Below are 21,718 nucleotides of genomic sequence, written 5' to 3' on the forward strand. Positions count from 1 at the left end.
AGTGACTGCATGTCACTGATATATATATATATATATATATATATATATATATATATATATATATATATATATATATATATATATATATATATATATATATATATATGTATATAAATGTATATACCGTAATTTCCGGACTATAAGCCGCACCTGACTATAAGCCGCACCAGCTAAATTTAGGGGAAAATACAGATTGCTCCATATATAAGCCGCACCCGACTATAAGCCGCAGGGTTTTGATGTGTAATTAGCGTAGTATATAGGGGTTCCTGCTACCACGGAGGGGATTGTCGGGACAGAGATGACTGTTTGGGAACGCAAAGCGTCCCATTTATTAACAATAAATCTTTCAATCATTCAATCAAACTTTCACATCTTTGACATGGCGAACAGCATTCGTGCAGAGTACAAATAATACAACGGTGCAAAGTAATACAAAGTGCTCGCCTGTACGTTATCAAAATAACCAGCCTACCGGTATATGAAAAGTCTGTCTTTAATCATTGTGTCATCGTCTTCCTCCTGCGTACTAAAACCACCGAAATCCTCTTCGTCGGTGTCGGAGAAGAGCAGGCCGTAAATAAGCCGCACCCTTGTATAAGCCGCAGGGACCAGAACGAGGGGAAAAAGTAGCGGCTTATAGTCCGGAAATTACGGTATATACTGTGTATATATATGTACTGTATATGTGTATATACTATATATATATATATATATATATATATATATATATATATATGTATGTGTGGGAAAAAAATCACAAGACTATTTCATCTCTACAGGCCTGTTTCATGAGGGGTTTTCCTCAAACCTCAGGATTGAATCTCCTGAGGATTGAGGAAAACCCCTCATGAAACAGGCCTGTAGAGATGAAATAGTCTTGTGATTTTTTTCCCACACATACATATTACGCTCTACCACGGTATCGAGCACTATTTTTTGGATAATCTAATTAAGACATATATATATATATATATATATATATATATATATATATATATATATATATATATATATATATATATATATATATATATATATATATATATATATATATATATATATATATATAGTATATATGTGTGTATATATATGTATATGTGTATATATATATATATATATATACAGTATATATGTGTGTATATATACCTGTATATGTGTGTATATATATATATATATATATATATATATATATATACAGTATATATGTGTGTATGTATACCTGTATATGTGTATATATATATATATATATATATATATATATATATATATATATATATATATATGTATATGTGTATATATATATATATATATATATATATATATATATATATATATATATATATATATATATATATATATATATATATATATATATATATATATATACACACTCCTCAGCCTTCCCAGTAAGGTCTATTCAGGTGTACTGGAGAGGAGGCTACGCCGGATAGTCGAACCTCGGATTCAGGAGGAACAGTGTGGTTTTCGTCCTGGTCGTGGAACTGTGGACCAGCTCTATACTCTCGGCAGGGTCCTTGAGGGTGTATGGGAGTTTGCCCGACCAGTCTACATGTGTTTTGTGGACTTGGAGAAGGCATTCGACCGTGTCCCTTGGGAAGTCCTGTGGGGAGTGCTCAGAGAGTATGGGGTATCGGACTGTCTGATTGTGGCGGTCCGCTCCCTGTATGATCAGTGCCAGAGTTTGGTCCGCATTGCCGGCAGTAACTCGGACACGTTTCCAGTGAGGGTTGGACTCCGCCAAGGCTGCCCTTGGTCACCGATTCTGTTCATAACTTTTATGGACAGAATTTCTAGGCGCAGTCAAGGCGTTGAGGGGATCTGGTTTGGTGGCTGCAGGATTAGGTCTCTGCTTTTTGCAGATGATGTGGTCCTGATGGCTTCATCTGGCCAGGATCTTCAGCTCTCGCTGGATAGGTTCGCAGCTGAGTGTGAAGCGACTGGGATGAGAATCAGCACCTCCAAGTCCGAATCCATGGTTCTCGCCCGGAAAAGGGTGGAGTGCCATCTCCGGGTTGCGGAGGAGACCCTGCCCCAAGTGGAGGAGTTCAAGTACGTCGGAGTCTTGTTCACGAGTGAGGGAAGAGTGGATCGTGAGATCGACAGGACGTCTTCAGTAATGCGGACGCTGTATCGATCCGTTGTGGTGAAGAAGGAGCTGAGCCGGAAGGCAAAGCTCTCAATTTACCGCTCGATCTACGTTCCCATCCTCACCTATGGCCATGAGCTTTGGGTTATGACCGAAAGGACAAGATCACAGGTACAAGCGGCCCAAATGAGTTTCCTCCGCCGGGTGGCGGGGCTCTCCCTTAGAGATAGGGTGAGAAGCTCTGCCATCCGGGAGGAGCTAAAAGTAAAGCCGCTGCTCCTCCACATCGAGAGGAGCCAGATGAGGTGGTTCGGGCATCTGGTCAGGATGCCACCCGAACGCCTCCCTAGGGAGGTGTTTAGGGCACGTCCGACCGGTAGGAGGTCACGGGGAAGACCCAGGACACGTTGGGAAGACTATGTCTCCCGGCTGGCCTGGGAACGCCTCGGGATCCCCCTGGAAGAGCTGGACGAAGTGGCTGGGGGGAGGGAAGTCTGGGCTTCCCTGCTTAGGCTGCTGCCCCCGCGACCCGACCTCGGATAAGCGGAAGAAGATGGATGGATGGATGGATGGATGGATGGATGGATGGATGGATGGATATATATATATATATATATATATATATATATATATATATATATATATATATATATATATATATATATATATATATATATATATATATATATATATACATATATATGTATATATATATATATATATATATATATATATATATATATATATATATATATACTGTATATATATTTATATACTGTATGTATATTTATATAATATAATATATCACTACTGTCACCCCTGCTTGACATGTCTGCTTTTAGCTGTTTGAAATGAATAAATAAATATATACTTACATGTTAAATATATAAATAAATATATACTTATATGTTAAATATATAAATATGTACTTGTATGTTAAATAAATAAATATATACTTACAAGTTAAGTAAATATATACTTACATGTTAAATAAATATATACTTACATGTTAAATGAATAAATAAATATATACTTACATGTTAAATTAAAAACATATATACTTACATGTTAAACAAATATATACTTACATGTTAAATAAATAAATACATAAATAAATATAAACTTACATGTTAGATAAATATATACTTACATGTTAAATAAATATATACATAAATAAATATATACTTACATGTTAAATAAATAAATATATAAACAAATATATACTTACATGTTAAATAAATATATACTTACATGTTAAATAAATAAATACATAAATAAATATATACTTACATGTTAGATAAATATATACTTACATGTTAAATAAATAAATACATAAATAAATATATACTTACATGTTAGATAAATACATACTTACATGTTAAATATATAAATAAATATATACTTATATGTTAAATATATAAATATGTACTTATATGTTAAATAAATAAATAAAGATATACTTAAATATTAAATGAATAAATAAATAAATATATACTCACATGTCAATTGAATAAATAAATATATACTTACATGTTAAATAAATAAATATATATATACTTACATGTTAAATACATATATATATATACGTACATATTAAATAAATGAATATATATATACTTACATGTTAAATACATATATATATATACTTACATATTAAATAAATGAATATATATATACTTACATGTTAAATAAATAAATATATACTTACATGTTAAACGAATAAATAAACATATACTTTCATGTTAAATAAATAATGATATACTTACATGTTAAATAAATAAATAAAGATATACTTGCATGTTAAATAAATAAATAAAGATATACTTACATGTTAAATAAAGAAATAAATATATACTTACATGTTAAATGAATAAATAAATATATACTTACATGTTAAATAAATAAATATAAACTACATGTTAAATAAATAAATGTATACGTACATGTTAAATAAATAAATATAATAATAATAATAATAATAATAACTGGGATTTATATAGCGCTTTTCTAAGTACCCAAAGTCGCTTTACATGTTAAAAACCCATCATTCATTCACACCTAGTGGTGGTAAGCTACTTTCGTAGCCACAGCTGCCCTGGGGTAGACTGACGGAAGCGTGGCTGCCAATTTCCGCCTACGGCCCCTCCGATCACCACCTATCATTCATTCAACATTCATTCACCGGTGTGAGCGGCACCAGGGGCAAGGGTGAAGTGTCCTGCCCAAGGACACAACGGCATGGTAAGAGGCGGGGAGCGAACCTGCAACCCTCAGGTTTCTGACACGGGCGCTCTACCCACTACGCCATGCCGCCCAATATATATACGTACATGTTAAATAAATAAATATATACTTACATGTTAAATAAATAAATATAAACTACATGTTAAATAAATAAATATATACGTACATGTTAAATAAATAAATATATACGTACATGTTAAATAAATAAATATATACTTACAAGTTAAGTAAATATATACTTACATGTTAAATAAATATATACTTACATGTTAAATGAATAAATAAAAATATACTTACATGTTAAATGAAAAACATATATACTTACATGTTAAATAAATATATACTTACATGTTAAATAAATAAATATATAAATAAATATATACTTACATGTTAGATAAATATATACTTACATGTTAAATAAATATATACATAAATAAATATATACTTACATGTTAAATAAATAAATACATAAACAAATATATACTTACATGTTAAATACATATATACTTACATGTTAAATAAATATATACTTGCATGTTAAATAAATAAATATATAAACAAATATATACTTACATGTTAAATTAATATATACTTCCATGTTAAATAAATATATACTTACATGTTAAATAAATATATACTTACATGTTAAATAAATAAATACATAAACAAATATATACTTACATGTTAAATAAATATATACTTACATGTTAAATAAATATATACTTACATGTTAAATAAATAAATATATAAACAAATATATACTTACATGTTAAATTAATATATACTTACATGTTAAATAAATATATACTTACATGTTAAATAAATATATACTTACATGTTAAATAAATATATACTTACATGTTAAATAAATAAATACATTAATAAATATATACTTACATGTTAAATAAATAAATACATTAATAAATATATACTTACATGTTAAATAAATATATACTTACGCGCTTTCCAATCCGCATAGCGCTGCCATGTAGAAAATAATTTTCAGAGTTGATTGCGCAAAGAACTTGGAGATATGAAAGGACGGATGCAACTTTTCTGCTAATGGGAGAAAAGAACACATTTGTAGGCCGGATTCCAACTTGGAACTTTTTTGAATTGGGACACCCCACTAATGTGCACTATAAAGGACGCAGAGACACAGCTAATTGATTGATTGATTGATTGATTGAAACTTTTATTAGTAGATTGCACAGTACAGTACATATTCCGTACAATGGACCACTAAATGGTAACACCCAAAAAAGTTTTTCAACTTGTTTAAGTCGGGGTCCACGTTAATCAATTCATGGCTCAGGTGTGATTCACTACAATAAGGCCCCACAGCACACTGGATTCCATTGATTGATTGATTGAGACTTTTATTAGTAGGTTGCACAGTGAAGTACATATTCCGTACAATTGACCACTAAATGGTAACACCCGAATAAGTTTTTCAACTTGTTTAAGTCGGTGGCCACTTAAATTGATTCAGATACAGATATATACTATCATCATAATACAGTCATCACACAAGATAATCACATTGAATTATTTACATTATTTACAATAATGAGGACGTTAAAATAATATCTTACCATTTATCCATGAAACTATGGGGAAGCTGCTGATGGTGTGTTTGACGGAGAATTCCAGTATTCCATAACTTCCTAAAAGTACTGTACTTGGTATGGCAAGGTAGAATTCACCAATTGGACAAGGTCCTACTGCCCCCTGCAGGATGTATCTGACCCTGCCACACCTGCACAGGTACCAGGATCACCAGCACAGGCGGCCACCCCGAGCGCATCTTTGTGGTGGAGTTCAGACCTGACTCGGACACACACTTTGTGTCGGTGGGAATCAAACACATCAAGTTCTGGACTCTGGTGGGAGGCTCCCTTCTGTACAAGAAAGGTGTGGTGGGCTCGGTGGAGGACGGACGCACGCAGACCATGTTGTCCGTGGCCTTTGGCGCTGTAAGATAAATGACTTCTTCCGCCCGTGATGACGTTCTGACCAGGTCTGTTTCCTGTAGAACCAGCTGACCTTTAGTGGCGCCATCAATGGGGACGTGTACGTGTGGAGAGAACACTTCCTGGTCCGGGTGGTGGCCAAGGCACACGGTGGTCCGGTGTTCAGCATGTACACCACGCTGCGGGACGGACTCATCGTCACCGGTGGAAAGGAACGTCCGTAAGTTCAAGTCCGCCTCGCCCCTCCTGGCTCGCTGGTCTCACTGCGGCTGTGGCCCACAGGACCAAGGAAGGCGGTGCGGTCAAACTGTGGGACCAGGAGATGAAGCGATGTCGAGCCTTCCAGTTGGAGAGCGGCCAGCCGGTGGAGAACGTGCGATCTGTCTGCAGGGCCAAGGTAAGTCCACAGCAGCCTTCCTCAACACCTTCCTCGAGGTGCGCTCTCCCGCCGCAGGGTAAGATCTTGGTGGGAACCAAAGACGGAGAGATCCTGGAGGTGGGAGAGAAGAACGCCGCCTCCAACACCATGATCAATGGACACACCCAAGGAAGCATCTGGGGTCTGTCTGCTCACCCTTTCAAAGACGTCTTCATCTCCGCCAGCGATGACGGGAGCGTCCGCATCTGGGACCTGGCCGACAAGGTACGCCCTTTTAGGTCTCCTGACTCCTACGTCAGGAATGGAATGTACTCCATCTGGGACCTGGCCGACAAGGTACGCCCTTTTAGGTCTCCTGACTCCTACGTCAGGAAGGGAATGTACTCCATCTGGGACCTGGCCGACAAGGTGTGTCTCCTAACTCCTACAAACCCCAAAAGCAGTGAAGTAGTCACGTTGTGTAAATGGTAAATAAAAAGAGAATACAACAAATCCTTTTCAACTTATATTCAATTGAATAGACTGCAAAGACAAGATATTTCATGTTCACACTGAGAAACTTTCTTATTTTTTGCAAATAATCATGAACTTAGAATTGAATGTCAGCAACACATTGCAAAAAAGTTGTCACAGGGGCATTTTTACCAGTGTGTTACATGGCCTTTCCTTTTAACAACACTCAGTAAAGGTTTGGGAACTGAGGAGACACATTTTTGAAGTGGAATTATTTCCCATTCTTGCTTGATGTACAGCTTAAGTTGTTCAACAGTCTCCCTTCTCATATTTTAGCTTTCACACATTTTCAATGGCTGGACTACAGGCAGGCCAGTCTAGTACCCGCACTCTTTTACTATGAAGCCACGCTGTTGTAACACCTGGCTTGGCATTGTCTTGCTGAAATAAGCAGGGGCGTCCATGGTAACGTTGCTTGGATGGCAACATATGTTGCTCCAAAAGCTGTATGTACCTTTCAGCATTAATGGTGCCTTCACAGATGTGTAAGTTACCCATGTCTTGGCCACTAATACACCCCCATACCATCACACATGCTGCCTTTTACACTTTGCGCCTAGAACAATCCGGATGGTTCTTTTCCTCTTTGGTCCACAGTTTCCAAAAACAATTTGAAATGTGGACTCGTCAGACCATAGAACACTTTTGAACTTTGCATCAGTCGAATCTTAGATGAGCTTGGGCCCAGTGAAGCGTTTCTGGGTGTTGTTGATAAATGGCTTTGCATAGTAGAGTTTTAACTTGCACTTACAAATGTAGCGACCAACTGTAGTTACTGACAGTGGTTTTCTGAAGTGTTCCTGAGCCCATGTGGTGATATCCTTTACACACTGATGTCGCTTTTTGATGCAGTACCGCCTGAGCGATCCAAGGTGCGTAATATCATGGCTTACGTGCAGTGATTTCTCCAGATTCTCTGAACCTTTTGATGATATCACAGAGCGTAGATGGTGAAATCCCTAAATTCCTTGCAATAGCTGGTTGAGAAATGTTGTTCTTAAACAATTTGCTCAGGCATTTGTTGACAAAGTGGTGACCCTCGCCCCGTCCTTGTTTGTGAATGACTGAGCATTTCATGGAAGCTGCTTTTATACCCAATCATGGCACCCACCTGTTCCCAATTTGCCTGGTCACCTGTGGGATGTTCCAAATAAGTCTTTGATGAGCATTCCTCAACTTTCTCACTCTTTTTTGCCACTCGTGCCAGCTTTTTTGAAACATGTTGCAGGCATCAAATTCCAAATGAGCTAATATTTGCAAAAAATAACAAAGTTTTCCAGTGTGAACATGAAATATCTTGTCTTTGCAGTCTATGCAATTGAATATAAGTTGAAAAGGATTATTATTATTTAGCATTTACACAAGGTGACAACTTCACTGCTTTTGGGGTTTGCACATCCAGGAAGTGAATGTCTTCTGGATGTTCATGTCCTCAAATCTTATAATATTTATCATGAAGTCCACTTCTTTCCTGACTTTGTCAACAATAACAACAACTATTTTGTTATAAACATTATATTGACCATTAGGTAATACCATACCTGATATCGTTATTGTCGATATTTGCATCGGTCCTCCCACCCTTCTTTACATTCGAGAGCTCTAGCTTAGCGGTTAGCATGACTCATTGTATCCTCTTAGTAGTGTATCCTCCAGTGATAATATACTTGATTGCCAGGATTACAGTTTAGTACCGTGGATGGACATTTAGCCAGGGCGCTACATTGTGTTGACCACACCTTTCTTTGCAAGATTATTATTGGATATAAAAATAAAGATTATTATCAGAATGTGTCATGTAGAAATAAAGATTATTATTATACATAAAAATAAAGATTATTATCAGAATGTGACATGTAGAAATAAAGATTATTATTAGATATAAAAATAAAGAGTATTATCAGATATAAAACTAATTATTATCAGGATGTGTCATGTAGAAATAAAGATGATTATTATTAGATATAAAAATAATGATTATCAGATATAAAAAATAATGATTATTATCAGAATGTTACATGTAGAAATAAAGATTATTATTAGATATAAAAATAAAGATTATTAGAATGTGACATGTAGAAATAAAGATTATTATTAGATATAAAAATAAAGATTATTATCAGATATAAAACTAATTATTATCAGGATGTGTCATGTAGAAATAAAGATTATTACTAGATATAAAAATAATGATTATCAGATATAAAAAATAATGATTATTATCAGAATGTTACATGTAGAAATAAAGATTATTATTATTAGATATAAAAATAAAGATTATTAGAATGTGACATGTAGAAATAAAGATTATTATTAGATATAAAAATAAAGATTATTATCAGAATGTGACATGTAGAAATAAAGATTATTATTAGATATAAAAATAAAGATTATTATCAGAATGTGACATGTAGAAATAAAGATTATTATTAGATATAAAAATAAAGATTATTATCAGAATGTGACATGTAGAAATAAAGATTATTATTATATATAAAAATAAAGATTATTAGAATGTGACATGTAGAAATAAAGATTATTATTAGATATAAAAATAAAGATTATTATCAGAATGTGACATGTAGAAATAAAGATTATTATTGGATTTAAAAATAAAGATTATTATCAGAATGTGACATGTAGAAATAAAGATTATTATTAGATATAAAAATAAAGATTATTATAATGTGACATGTAGAAATAAAGATTATTATTAGATATAAAAATAAAGATTATTAGAATGTGACATGTAGAAATAAAGATTATTATTAGATATAAAAATAAAGATTATTATCAGAATGTGACATGTAGAAATAAAGATTATTATTAGATATAAAAATAAAGATTATTATCAGAATGTGACATGTAGAAATAAAGATTATTATTATATATAAAAATAAAGATTATTAGAATGTGACATGTAGAAATAAAGATTATTATTAGATATAAAAATAAAGATTATTATCAGAATGTGACATGTAGAAATAAAGATTATTATTGGATTTAAAAATAAAGATTATTATCAGAATGTGACATGTAGAAATAAAGATTATTATTAGATATAAAAATAAAGATTATTAGAATGTGACATGTAGAAATAAAGATTATTATTAGATATAAAAATAAAGATTATTAGAATGTGACATGTAGAAATAAAGATTATTATTAGATATAAAAATAAAGATTATTAGAATGTGACATGTAGAAATAAAGATTATTATTATATATAAAAATAAAGATTATTATCAGAATGTGACATGCAGAAATAAAGATTTGACCAGTGACGATAACAAATCTTCCATTGGGGTCAGAAATGTTGTTTGAGAATACAAAAGGAGCAGATTTATGTAGCAGAATAGCAGCACCCCTATTTTCCCAAAAATGAGGAGTGAAAGAGCTGTCCTACCCAACCTGGTCTAAACTCCAAGTGGTCAGCAGGTTTGAGGTGAGTCTCCTGCAGAAAGATGACATGAGTGGCCATAGGGCAAAGATGTAGCACCATTATAGGCTTAATACAGGTCAAACTAGTCATGCCACACCCACTGAATGTCTAGAGGAATGCCAGCATCGAATATACACAACTCAAATATGTGGGAGAACTCCAACAAATAAATACAATGAAATAATAATAAACAAAAAGATCAACCTGCAGGAGCATCTCTCCCAGCAGGGTGCACCATCCCCACAAGCAGCTTTGGAAAACCAACCCGTAGTAGTCAAGTTGACAAAAAGGAGCCCAGAACAAACCCAGTAGTGTGTGTGAATGGGTGAATGTGGAAATAATGTCAAAGCGCTTTGAGTACCTTGAAGGTAGAACAGCGCTATACAACATACTTGCCAACCCTCCCGGATTTTCCGGGAGACTCCCGGAATTCAGCGCCTCTCCCGAAAACCTCCCTGAATAAATTTTCCCCCGAAAATCTCCTGGAATTCAGCCGGACTCAGGTCCATGCGGACCTGAGTGGGGACATCCGCTTTCCCACAATATAAACAGCGTGCCTGCCCAATCACGTTATAACTGTAGAATGATCGAGGGCGAGTTCTTGGTTTCTTATGTGGGTTTATTGTTAGGCAGTTTCATTAACGTCCTCCCAGCGCGGTAACAACACACAACAACAGCAGTCACGTTTTCGTCTACCGTAAAGCAGTTTGTCTGCCGTAAACAGCAAAGTTGTGACACTCTTAAACAGGACAATACTGCCATCTACTGGATAGCCTCCGGAACACTGAAATTCAAGTATTTCTTTTATTTATATGTTTAATAAAATAAATATATATATATATATATATATATATATATATATATATATATATATATATATATATATATATATATATATATATATATATATATATATACATATATATATATATATATATATATATATATATATATATATATATATATATATATATATATATATATATAGCTAGAATTCACTGAAAGTCAAGTATTTCATACATATATATATATATATATATATATATATATATATATATATATATATATATATATATATATATATATATATATATATATATATATATATATATATATATATATATATGAAATATATATGAAATACTCGAGTTGGTGAATTCTAGCTGTAAATATACTCCTCCCCTCTTAACCACGCCCCCCGCCCCCAACCACACCCTGCCCCGACCCCGACCCGCCCCCGACCACGCCCCACCCCACCCCCCACCTCCCGGAATCGGAGGTCTCAAGGTCGGCAAGTATGCTATACAAGTATAACCCATTTACCATTAAGTCAAATTGACAAAAAGGAGCCCGGAACAAACCCAGTAGCATCACTGTCCCAGTGAGGGAGAACAAGTACAACAAGGTCCAGATAAGGTGTCATTGCAGTCCTTAAGGCCTTGACAGCATACTTATATATAAGATTTATATATATATATTATTTCTATTTCCACGGAGCCCCCGCTAAGCACGCCCTCCATGAAAATGAGGATGAATATGAGATGTAGAGTAAGATTATTGTCAGATGTAGAAATGATTGAGAACTATGAAATGGACTTGGTCCATGTGTGTGTGTGTCAGAAACTGCTGAACAAGGTGACGCTGGGACACCCTGCCAAGTGCGTGTCCTACAGTCCCAACGGGGACATGGTGTCCATCGGCATGGACAACGGAGAGTTCATCATCCTGTCGGTCAACTCGCTCAGCGTGTGGAGCAAGAAGAGAGACCGCAGTGTGGCCATCCAGGATGTTCGGTAGGAACCGCTAACCTTCTGCACCTGGACATGAGTCAAGTCTCTGTCCTTGTGGTCCAGTTTCAGTCCAGATAGTCGCCTTCTTGCAGTGGGTTCTCTTGAAGGCGCTGTGGACTTCTATGACCTGTCTCTGGGACCGTCTCTCAACCGCATCGGTTCCTGCAAGGACATCCCGGGCTCGGTCCTCCAGATGGACTTCTCTGCCGACAGCAAACACATTCAGGTTGAGGTCTGTCCCCCTGGCACTGGCTCATCACATGACCACCGTGTCCTCCTCCCAGGTGTCCAGCAGCACCTACACTCGACAGGTCCACCAGGTTCCTTCAGGGAAGATTGTGGCTGAGCCCTCCACCATTGACAGGATCACCTGGGCCACCTGGACCAGGTGGGAGGAAGAGCTGAGAGTCTGGCAAGGACTCCAAGTTTCTGTCTTCTTGTGTGCAGCATCATGGCCGAGGAGGTTCTGGGAGTTTGGCCTCGGAACGCCGACAAGGCGGATGTCAACTGTGCCTGCGTGTCGCACGCCGGCCTCAACCTGGTGACCGGAGACGACTTTGGCCTCATCAAGCTCTTCGACTTCCCGTGCTCCGACAAATTTGTAGGCCATGAAGCGTCCTGCTGCTCTGAAGTGGATCTTTGCTTCATCTTTGCTGTCTTGACAGGCCAAACACAAGCGCTACTTTGCTCACTCGGCTCACGTCACCAACGTCAGGTTCTCCTGCGACGACAAGTTCCTCATCAGCGCCGGCGGGAGCGACTGCAGGTGAGCACACACTGCTTGACCACCAGTGGGTGCTAAAGATTGGACTTTCTCTTTCTTTCACAGTCTGCTGGTGTGGAAATGTCAATGAAGTATTTTACGTTAGCTTCCTTCCTGTCTTTTACGTTAGCTTGCTTCCTGTCTTTTACGTCAGCTTGCTTCCTGTCTTTTATGTTAGCTTGCTTCCTGTCTTTTACGTTAGCTTCCTTGCTGTCTTTTACGTTAGCTTCCTTCCTGTCTTTTACGTTAGCTTCCTTCCTGTCTTTTACGTTAGCTTGCTTCCTGTCTTTTACGTTAGCTTGGTTCCTGTCTTTTACGTTAGCTTCCTTCCTGTCTTTTACGTTAGCTTGGTTCCTGCCTCGCCGCTCTGAGGTTACGCTTATAGCAGCACAACATCTACATCTACAGATGTGATAATATGTAGATGTGATAACATCTGTATAAAGTATTTTACGTTAGCATGTTTCTGGACTGCGACCAAACCAGACCATTGCTCCAAAGCAGGACTTTGTTGTTTACCCAAACTCATCCACACCAAGGACTTCTACCTCAAAGTCATATTGAAGGGCCACAATTCATGGTAGAAATACTTTTGGATGGTTACCATAGCAACAGTCTTTTTGACAAATACTATTATTGTATGAGAGAGGCTAGAATAGATGGCATGTGTATTTTGTCTCCTGCTTGCATGTTAGCTAATGATCTTTTCTCCCAGTGTTGGTTATTGTCATATTTATTTACACCTTACCAGCCTAGTTTAGCACAAGCAGCGAGCTAAGTCCTCAGATAGTACTGCATTCTAAGTGGACTACAAGTCCTCAGATAGTACTGCATTCTAAGTGGACTACAAGTCCTCAGATAGTACTGCATTCTAAGTGGACTACAAGTCCTCAGATAGTACTTGTTGCGTTTGACCAGATGTTCCTCCAAGTGGGATGTAAAACGCTGGTCAGTCCCAAGTTCCTGAGATGACATATAAACTGAACTCAAAGGTACCACCAAGCACAGTATAGGTATTTTGTAATTTATTGTCAAATATTTGAGAATAGAGACCAGCCTCGAACAACACATACAAATGCGTAGCCCAAGTTGATCTGGCATTCCAAAGGAAAAAGCAACTCTTTTCACACAAAGAGTTGCCCCCCCGCCCCCTCCTCTCAACACTGATAAGAAGAGAGACTTGAGGGTTGTGTTCACATTCCTGATGGTTTACGACCCTGTCTAAACAGGCAATCTGAAGACAAAGAGAAACTGGTATACAGAGTATGCATGGAAAAATATGAGCTGATTCAAACATGATTATGAATAAAGAAATAACTCTTAAACATATGCATTATCCACATACTGCATTCTAAGTGGACTACAAGTCCTCAGATAGTACTGCATTCTAAGTGGACTACAAGTCCTCAGATAGTACTTCATTCTAAGTGGACTACAAGTCCTCAGATAGTACTGCATTCTAAGTGGACTACAAGTCCTCAGATAGTACTGCATTCTAAGTGGACTACAAGTCCTCAGATAGTACTGTATTGTATTTGTCATCACTGTGTTTCAACAATGTTTACACAAATAATAATAAAAGTACTTTTTACAATATGGTGAGAAATATATATTGTGTGTGTTCTATAGTCATTCAAAAAATCTAAACTTGGACACAAATGTTGGTGAATAAAGATGTTTATTATGAGCCGACTGTTATAATTTAAATTATTATGAGCTGATTGTTATAATTTTGGTGAATAAAGATGTTTATTATGAGCCGACTGTTATAATTTGAATTATTATGAGCTGATTATTATAATTTTGGTGAATAAAGATGTTTATTATGAGCCGACTGCTACAATGGAAATGATTATGAGCTGCAGTTTTTTTGTTTGTTTTTCAAAATTGTGTTTTTCTTTATTTTACAGGTACCACCATTAACATACAGTAGCATAGTAGGCCTAACTATTCATTAAAAGCAAGGCAGAGGTTTTATTTAACAAGTATATTTAATAATTTTGACCACCGCAACATTACACACAGTTTGAACAGTAACACTGTGTTTGAGTATTTAATGAAGTGATTCTTTGGCGTACCACTAGATGGAACCTGTAACACAGTTTGAGAATAACGTTCTGACCATCTGTAATGCATAATTTTGGATCATGCATCATCTTTTCGTACAGAAAACTATTTTCATATTTTAACATTGTTTGCTGGCTAAAACGGTACCCCCTCAACAACAACAAAATGGACCTCAACGCAAACATTTTTGGGGGGTTGGCCTTAAAAACGGGGCAAAATATTTCTGCTACATTGTTTTCCTTGCAAACAATAACCAAACCATAACAGACATAGAATAATGGATGGTGTCATTCCAATGTGAATGTTTTATGTTTTGGAAAAAGGACTTAAGAACTTCCACATCTTTTTTTCATCTGTTCTTGCAGTGCTGTTCATTGGGTAGAAATACATCAGGCAATATTATGACAGTAGTCATGCAGAATACTTCTTGTGAAATGTTTTATTTCGTTGTGAGCTTTGCATTGGGAAGTTGCACATTTTGAAGTTGAATGGTCACACGCACATTGGAGTAGTAAGCCACAGCACCCCCTAGTGGCTGCTGACGAGAGTTTTCATTTCCACTTTTCAGGTTTGATTCTCAAACAATGCATTGTTTACGCGAAAATACCAAAAGCAAACGACAATTTGTCAATCAAATAAAAATATACTATTATAGATGGCAGGTGTCCCCCGTTTGTTTAAGGCAAGGATGGAGGGGGACACCATGTCATAGTGCAGGTACAACACACAAGTGTAATCCAGTCCATAGTGCAGGTACAACACACAGGTATATCCCAGTCCATAGTACAGGTACAACACACAAGTGTATTCCAGTCCATAGTGCAGGTACAACACACAAGTGTATTCCAGTCCATAGTGCAGGTACAACACACAGGTGTATCCCAGTCCATAGTGCAGGTACAACACACAAGTGTATCCCAGTCCATAGTGCAGGTACAACACACAGGTGTATCCCAGTCCATAGTGCAGGTACAACACACAGGTGTATTCCAGTCCATAGTGCAGGTACAACACACAGGTGTATCCCAGTCCACAGTGCAGGTACAACACACAGGTGTATTCCAGTCCATAGTGCAGGTACAACACACAAGTGTATTCCAGTCCATAGTGCAGGTACAACACACAGGTGTATTCCAGTCCATAGTGCAGGTACAACACACAGGTGTATCCCAGTCCATAGTGCAGGTACAACACACAGGTGTATCCCAGTCCATAGTGCAGGTACAACACACAGGTGTATCCCAGTCCATAGTGCAGGTACAACACACAGGTGTATTCCAGTCCATAGTGCAGGTACAACACACAGGTGTATCCCAGTCCATAGTGCAGGTACAACACACAGGTGTATTCCAGTCCATTGTGCAGGTACAACACACAGGTGTATTCCAGTCCATAGTGCAGGTACAACACACAGGTGTATTCCAGTCCATAGTGCAGGTACAACACACAGGTGTATCCCAGTCCATAGTGCAGGTACAACACACAGGTGTATCCCAGTCCATAGTGCAGGTACAACACACAGGTGTATTCCAGTCCACAGTGCAGGTACAACACACAGGTGTATTCCAGTCCATAGTGCAGGTACAACACACAAGTGTATTCCAGTCCATTGCGCAGGTACAACACACAGGTGTATTCCAGTCCATAGTGCAGGTACAACACACAGGTGTATCCCAGTCCATAGTGCAGGTACAACACACAGGTGTATCCCAGTCCACAGTGCAGGTACAACACACAGGTGTATTCCAGTCCATAGTGCAGGTTCAACACACAGGTGTATCCCAGTCCATAGTGCAGGTACAACACACAGGTGTATTCCAGTCCATAGTGCAGGTACAACACACAGGTGTATCCCAGTCCATAGTGCAGGTACAACACACAAGTGTATCCCAGTCCATAGTGCAGGTACAACACACAGGTGTATTCCAGTCCATAGTGCAGGTACAACACACAGGTGTATTCCAGTCCATAGCGCAGGTACAACACACAGGTGTATCCCAGTCCATAGTGCAGGTACAACACACAGGTGTATTCCAGTCCATAGTGCAGGTACAACACACAGGTGTATTCCAGTCCATAGTGCAGGTACAACACACAGGTGTATTCCAGTCCATAGTGCAGGTACAACACACAAGTGTATCCCAGTCCATAGTGCAGGTTCAACACACAAGTGTATCCCAGTCCATAGTGCAGGTACAACACACAGGTGTATCCCAGTCCATAGTGCAGGTACAACACACAGGTGTATTCCAGTCCATAGTGCAGGTACAACACATAGGTGTATTCCAGTCCATAGTGCAGGTTCAACACACAAGTGTATCCCAGTCCATAGTGCAGGTACAACACACAGGTGTATCCCAGTCCATAGTGCAGGTACAACACACAGGTGTATTCCAGTCCATAGTGCAGGTACAACACACAAGTGTATTCCAGTCCATAGCGCAGGTACAACACACAGGTGTATTCCAGTCCATAGCGCAGGTACAACACACAGGTGTATTCCAGTCCATAGTGCAGGTACAACACACAGGTGTATTCCAGTCCAAACCAATGGCCTCATTTTTACTTTCTGCACTTTTCAGCAGCCTTCAGGGTCTCTGAGGCTTTCCTCAGCTCCTTCATGACGGCAGACACAGGATGTCCTGCTCACACATGCACACTGACTCCATGTCCAGCTTGGACATCTCCAGAAACACGTCCATAGTCTCCCGCACTCTTCGTCCATAGTCTCCCTCCCGCACTCTTCGTCCATAGTCTCCCGCACTCTTCGTCCATAGTCTCCCTCCGGCACTCTTCGTCCATAGTCTCCCGCACTCTTCGTCCATAGTCTCCCTCCGGCACTCTTCGTCCATAGTCTCTCTCCCGCACTCTTCGTCCATAGTCTCCCTCCCGCACTCTTCGTCCATAGTCTCCCTCCCGCACTCTTCGTCCATAGTCTCCCTCCCGCACTCTTCGCTCATAGTCTCCCTTCCGCACTCTTCGTCCATAGTCTCCCTCCTGCATTTTTCGTCCATAGTCTTCCTCCCGCACTTTTCGTCCATAGTCTCCCTCCCGCACTCTTCGTCCATAGTCTCCCTCCCGCACTCTTCGTCCATAGTCTCCCGCACTCTTCGTCCATAGTCTCCTTCCCACACTCTTCGTCCATAGTCTCCTTCCCACACTCTTCGTCCATAGTCTCCCGCACTCTTCGTCCATAGTCTCCCTCCCGCACTCTTCGTCCATAGTCTCCCGCACTCTTCGTCCATAGCCTCCATCCCGCACTCTTCGTTCATAGTCTCCCTTCCGCACTCTTCGTCCATAGTCTCCCTCCCGCACTCTTCGTCCATAGTCTTCCTCCCGCACTCTTCGTCCATAGTCTCCCTCCCGCACTCTTCATCCATAGTCTCCCACACTCTTCGTCCATAGTCTCCTTCCCACACTCTTCGTCCATAGTCTCCCGCACTCTTCGTCCATAGTCTCCCTCCCGCACTCTTCGTCCATAGTCTCCCGCACTCTTCATCCATAGCCTCCCTCCCACACTCTTCATCCATAGTCTCCCTCCCGCACTCTTCGTCCATAGCCTACCTCCCGCACTCTTCGTCCATAGTCTCCCTCCCGCACTATTCGTCCATAGTCTCCCTCCCGCACTCTTCGTCCATAGTTTCCCGCACTCTTCGTCCATAGTCTCCCTCCCGCACTCTTCGTCCAGTCTCCCGCACTCTTCGTCCATAGCCTCCCGCACTCTTCGTCCATAGTCTCCCTCCCGCACTGCGTTTAGGTTAGCATTAGCATTAGCAGCGCTTGCCATGGTGCTGGCATACTTGCCATGGTGCTGGCATACTTGCCAACCCTGCTGATTTTCCTGGGAGACTTCTGAATTTCAGTGCCCCTCCTGAAAATCTCTCGGGGCAACCATTCTCCCAAATTTCTCCCGATTTCCACCCGGACAGCAATATTGGGGGCGTGCCTTAAAGGCACTGCCTTTAGCGTCGTCTCTCACCTGAAAAGGAGACTATTATATATGTGTCCCTTATCCATAGGTTGATCTATAACCCATAAAGTAGGCAGGCACAGAGATATTTCTCAGCGTGTGTTTATTCCAGCCGGCACGTTAATACACTGACACACAACATCCGGATTACCATCCTACATTGCTTCAAAACTATAGCAGGTAGTAATGTCCAAAAATATAACAGAGACGAAGCAGAAGAAGGAAGAAGAGACTTGGCGATGACCAGTAAGAAGAAGTACGCTTGCAAGTTCCAAAATGATTGGAAACAGTAATTTCAGTTCATCCAGGACAGCTGGAAGGGGAAGGGGTATGCTGCCTGCACATTATGTAGATCACACTTCTCCATTGAACACAGTGGCCGAACGGATATACTTATTCATGAACGTATTATTTATATATATATATATATATATATATATATATATATATATATATATATATATATATATATATATATATATATATATATATATATATATATATATACACATATATGAGGTGGCGACTTGTCCAGGGTGTACCCCGCCTTCCGCCCGATTGTAGCTGAGATAGGCTCCAGCGCCCCCCGCGACCCCAAAGGGAATAAGCGGTAGAAAATGGATGGATGGATATATGAAAATATATACACCCCCCATCTCCCGAATTCGGAGGTCTCAAGGTTGGCAAGTATGGGTGCTGGTGTTAGCCAACATCCATCCATCCATCCATCTTCTTCCGCTTATCCGAGGTCGGGTCGCGGGGGCAGCAGCCTAAGCAGGGAACCCAGACTTCCCTCTCCCCGGCCACTTCGTCCAGCTCTTCCCGGGGTATCCCGAGGCGTTCCCAGGCCAGCCGGGAGACATAGTCTTCCCAACGTGTCCTGGGTCTTCCCCGTGGCCTCCTACCGGTCGGACGTGCCCTAAACACCTCCCTAGGGAGGCGTTCGGGTGGCATCCTGACCAGATGCCCGAACCACCTCATCTGGCTCCTCTCGATGTGGAGGAGCAGCGGCTTTTCTTTGAGCTTCCCCCGGATGGCAGAGCTTCTCACCCTATCTCTAAGGGAGAGCCCCGCCACCCGGCGGAGGAAACTCATTTCGGCCGCTTGTACCCGTGATCTTGTCCTTTCGGTCATAACCCAAAGCTCATGACCATAGGTGAGGATGGGTACGTAGATCGACCGGTAAATTGAGAGCTTTGCCTTCCGGCTCAGCTCCTTCTTCACCACAACGGATCGATACAGCGTCCGCATTACTGAAGACGCCGCACCGATCCGCCTGTCGATCTCACGATCCACTCTTCCCTCACTCGTGAACAAGACTCCGACGTACTTGAACTCCTCCACTTGGGGCAGGGTCTCCTCCGCAACCCGGAGATGGCACTCCACCCTTTTCCGGGCGAGAACCATGGACTCGGACTTGGAGGTGCTGATTCTCATCCCAGTCGCTTCACACTCAGCTGCGAACCGATCCAGTGAGAGCTGAAGATCCTGGCCAGATGAAGCCATCAGGACCACATCATCTGCAAAAAGCAGAGACCTAATCCTGCAGCCACCAAACCAGATCCCCTCAACGCCTTGACTGCGCCTAGAAATTCTGTCCATAAAAGTTATGAACAGAATCTGTGACCAAGGGCAGCTTTGGCGGAGTCCAACCCTCACTGGAAACGTGTCCGACTTACTGCCGGCAATGTGGACCAAACTCTGGCACTGATCATACAGGGAGCGGACCGCCACAATCAGACAGTCTGATACCCCATACTCTCTGAGCACTCCCCACAGGACTTCCCAAGGGACACGGTCGAATGCCTTCTCCAAGTCCACAAAACACATGTAGACTGGTTGGGCAAACTCCCATGCACCCTCAAGGACCCTGCCGAGAGTATAGAGCTGGTCCACAGTTTCACGACCAGGACTAAAACCACACTGTTCCTCCTGAATCCGAGGTTCGACTATCCGGCGTAGCCTCCTCTCCAGCACACCCCAATAGACCTTACCGTGTTAGCCAACATTCAAGCTCCAACAAGTATAGGATAATGTGTCAACAAATGTTAACATGTTTAGCTAAGTGTACAGAAGTCATGAATCTAATAAAAACAAACAGCTAAATATGTTGCTTAATGTTAACATATTTAGCTAAGTGTACAGAAGTCATGAATATAATGAAAACAAACAGCTAAATATGTAGCTTAATGTTAACATATTTAGCTAAGTGTACAGAAGTCATGAATCTAATGAAAACAAACAGCTAAATATGTAGCTTAATGTTAACATATTTAGCTAAGTGTACAGAAGTCATGAATATAATGAAAACAAACAGCTAAATATGTAGTTTAGAGTTAGCCTAATCGTCAGTGGAGACACCGGAAGCGGAAGTCATTATGAGCTGCAGTTGCACTCCACGCCGCTGGGGCGGTGACGTCACTAGTACGCGGCGGGTGGTGACGTCACTTGTACGCTGCCGCAAAGT

General features: G+C 39.6%; 1 protein-coding gene across 1 annotated transcript in view; it reads left to right on the forward strand.

Moving 5' to 3' along the window:
* The window catches only part of LOC133639768 (echinoderm microtubule-associated protein-like 6), a 62,338-nt gene extending 47,477 nt beyond the window's left edge, over positions 1-14,861 (forward strand). The window contains exons 33-42 of the mRNA XM_062033362.1: positions 6,122-6,330; positions 6,390-6,547; positions 6,610-6,724; positions 6,782-6,970; positions 12,282-12,454; positions 12,515-12,677; positions 12,736-12,839; positions 12,899-13,052; positions 13,117-13,217; positions 13,281-14,861. Of these exons, the coding sequence (XP_061889346.1) occupies positions 6,122-6,330; positions 6,390-6,547; positions 6,610-6,724; positions 6,782-6,970; positions 12,282-12,454; positions 12,515-12,677; positions 12,736-12,839; positions 12,899-13,052; positions 13,117-13,217; positions 13,281-13,305 (1,391 nt within the window). The 3' untranslated portion in view covers positions 13,306-14,861. The remainder of the gene's footprint in view (positions 1-6,121; positions 6,331-6,389; positions 6,548-6,609; positions 6,725-6,781; positions 6,971-12,281; positions 12,455-12,514; positions 12,678-12,735; positions 12,840-12,898; positions 13,053-13,116; positions 13,218-13,280) is intronic.
* Positions 14,862-21,718: the final 6,857 nt, after the last annotated feature.

This window comes from Entelurus aequoreus, linkage group LG22 (assembly GCF_033978785.1).
Source record: "Entelurus aequoreus isolate RoL-2023_Sb linkage group LG22, RoL_Eaeq_v1.1, whole genome shotgun sequence".
Classification (NCBI taxonomy): Eukaryota; Metazoa; Chordata; class Actinopteri; order Syngnathiformes; family Syngnathidae; genus Entelurus; species Entelurus aequoreus.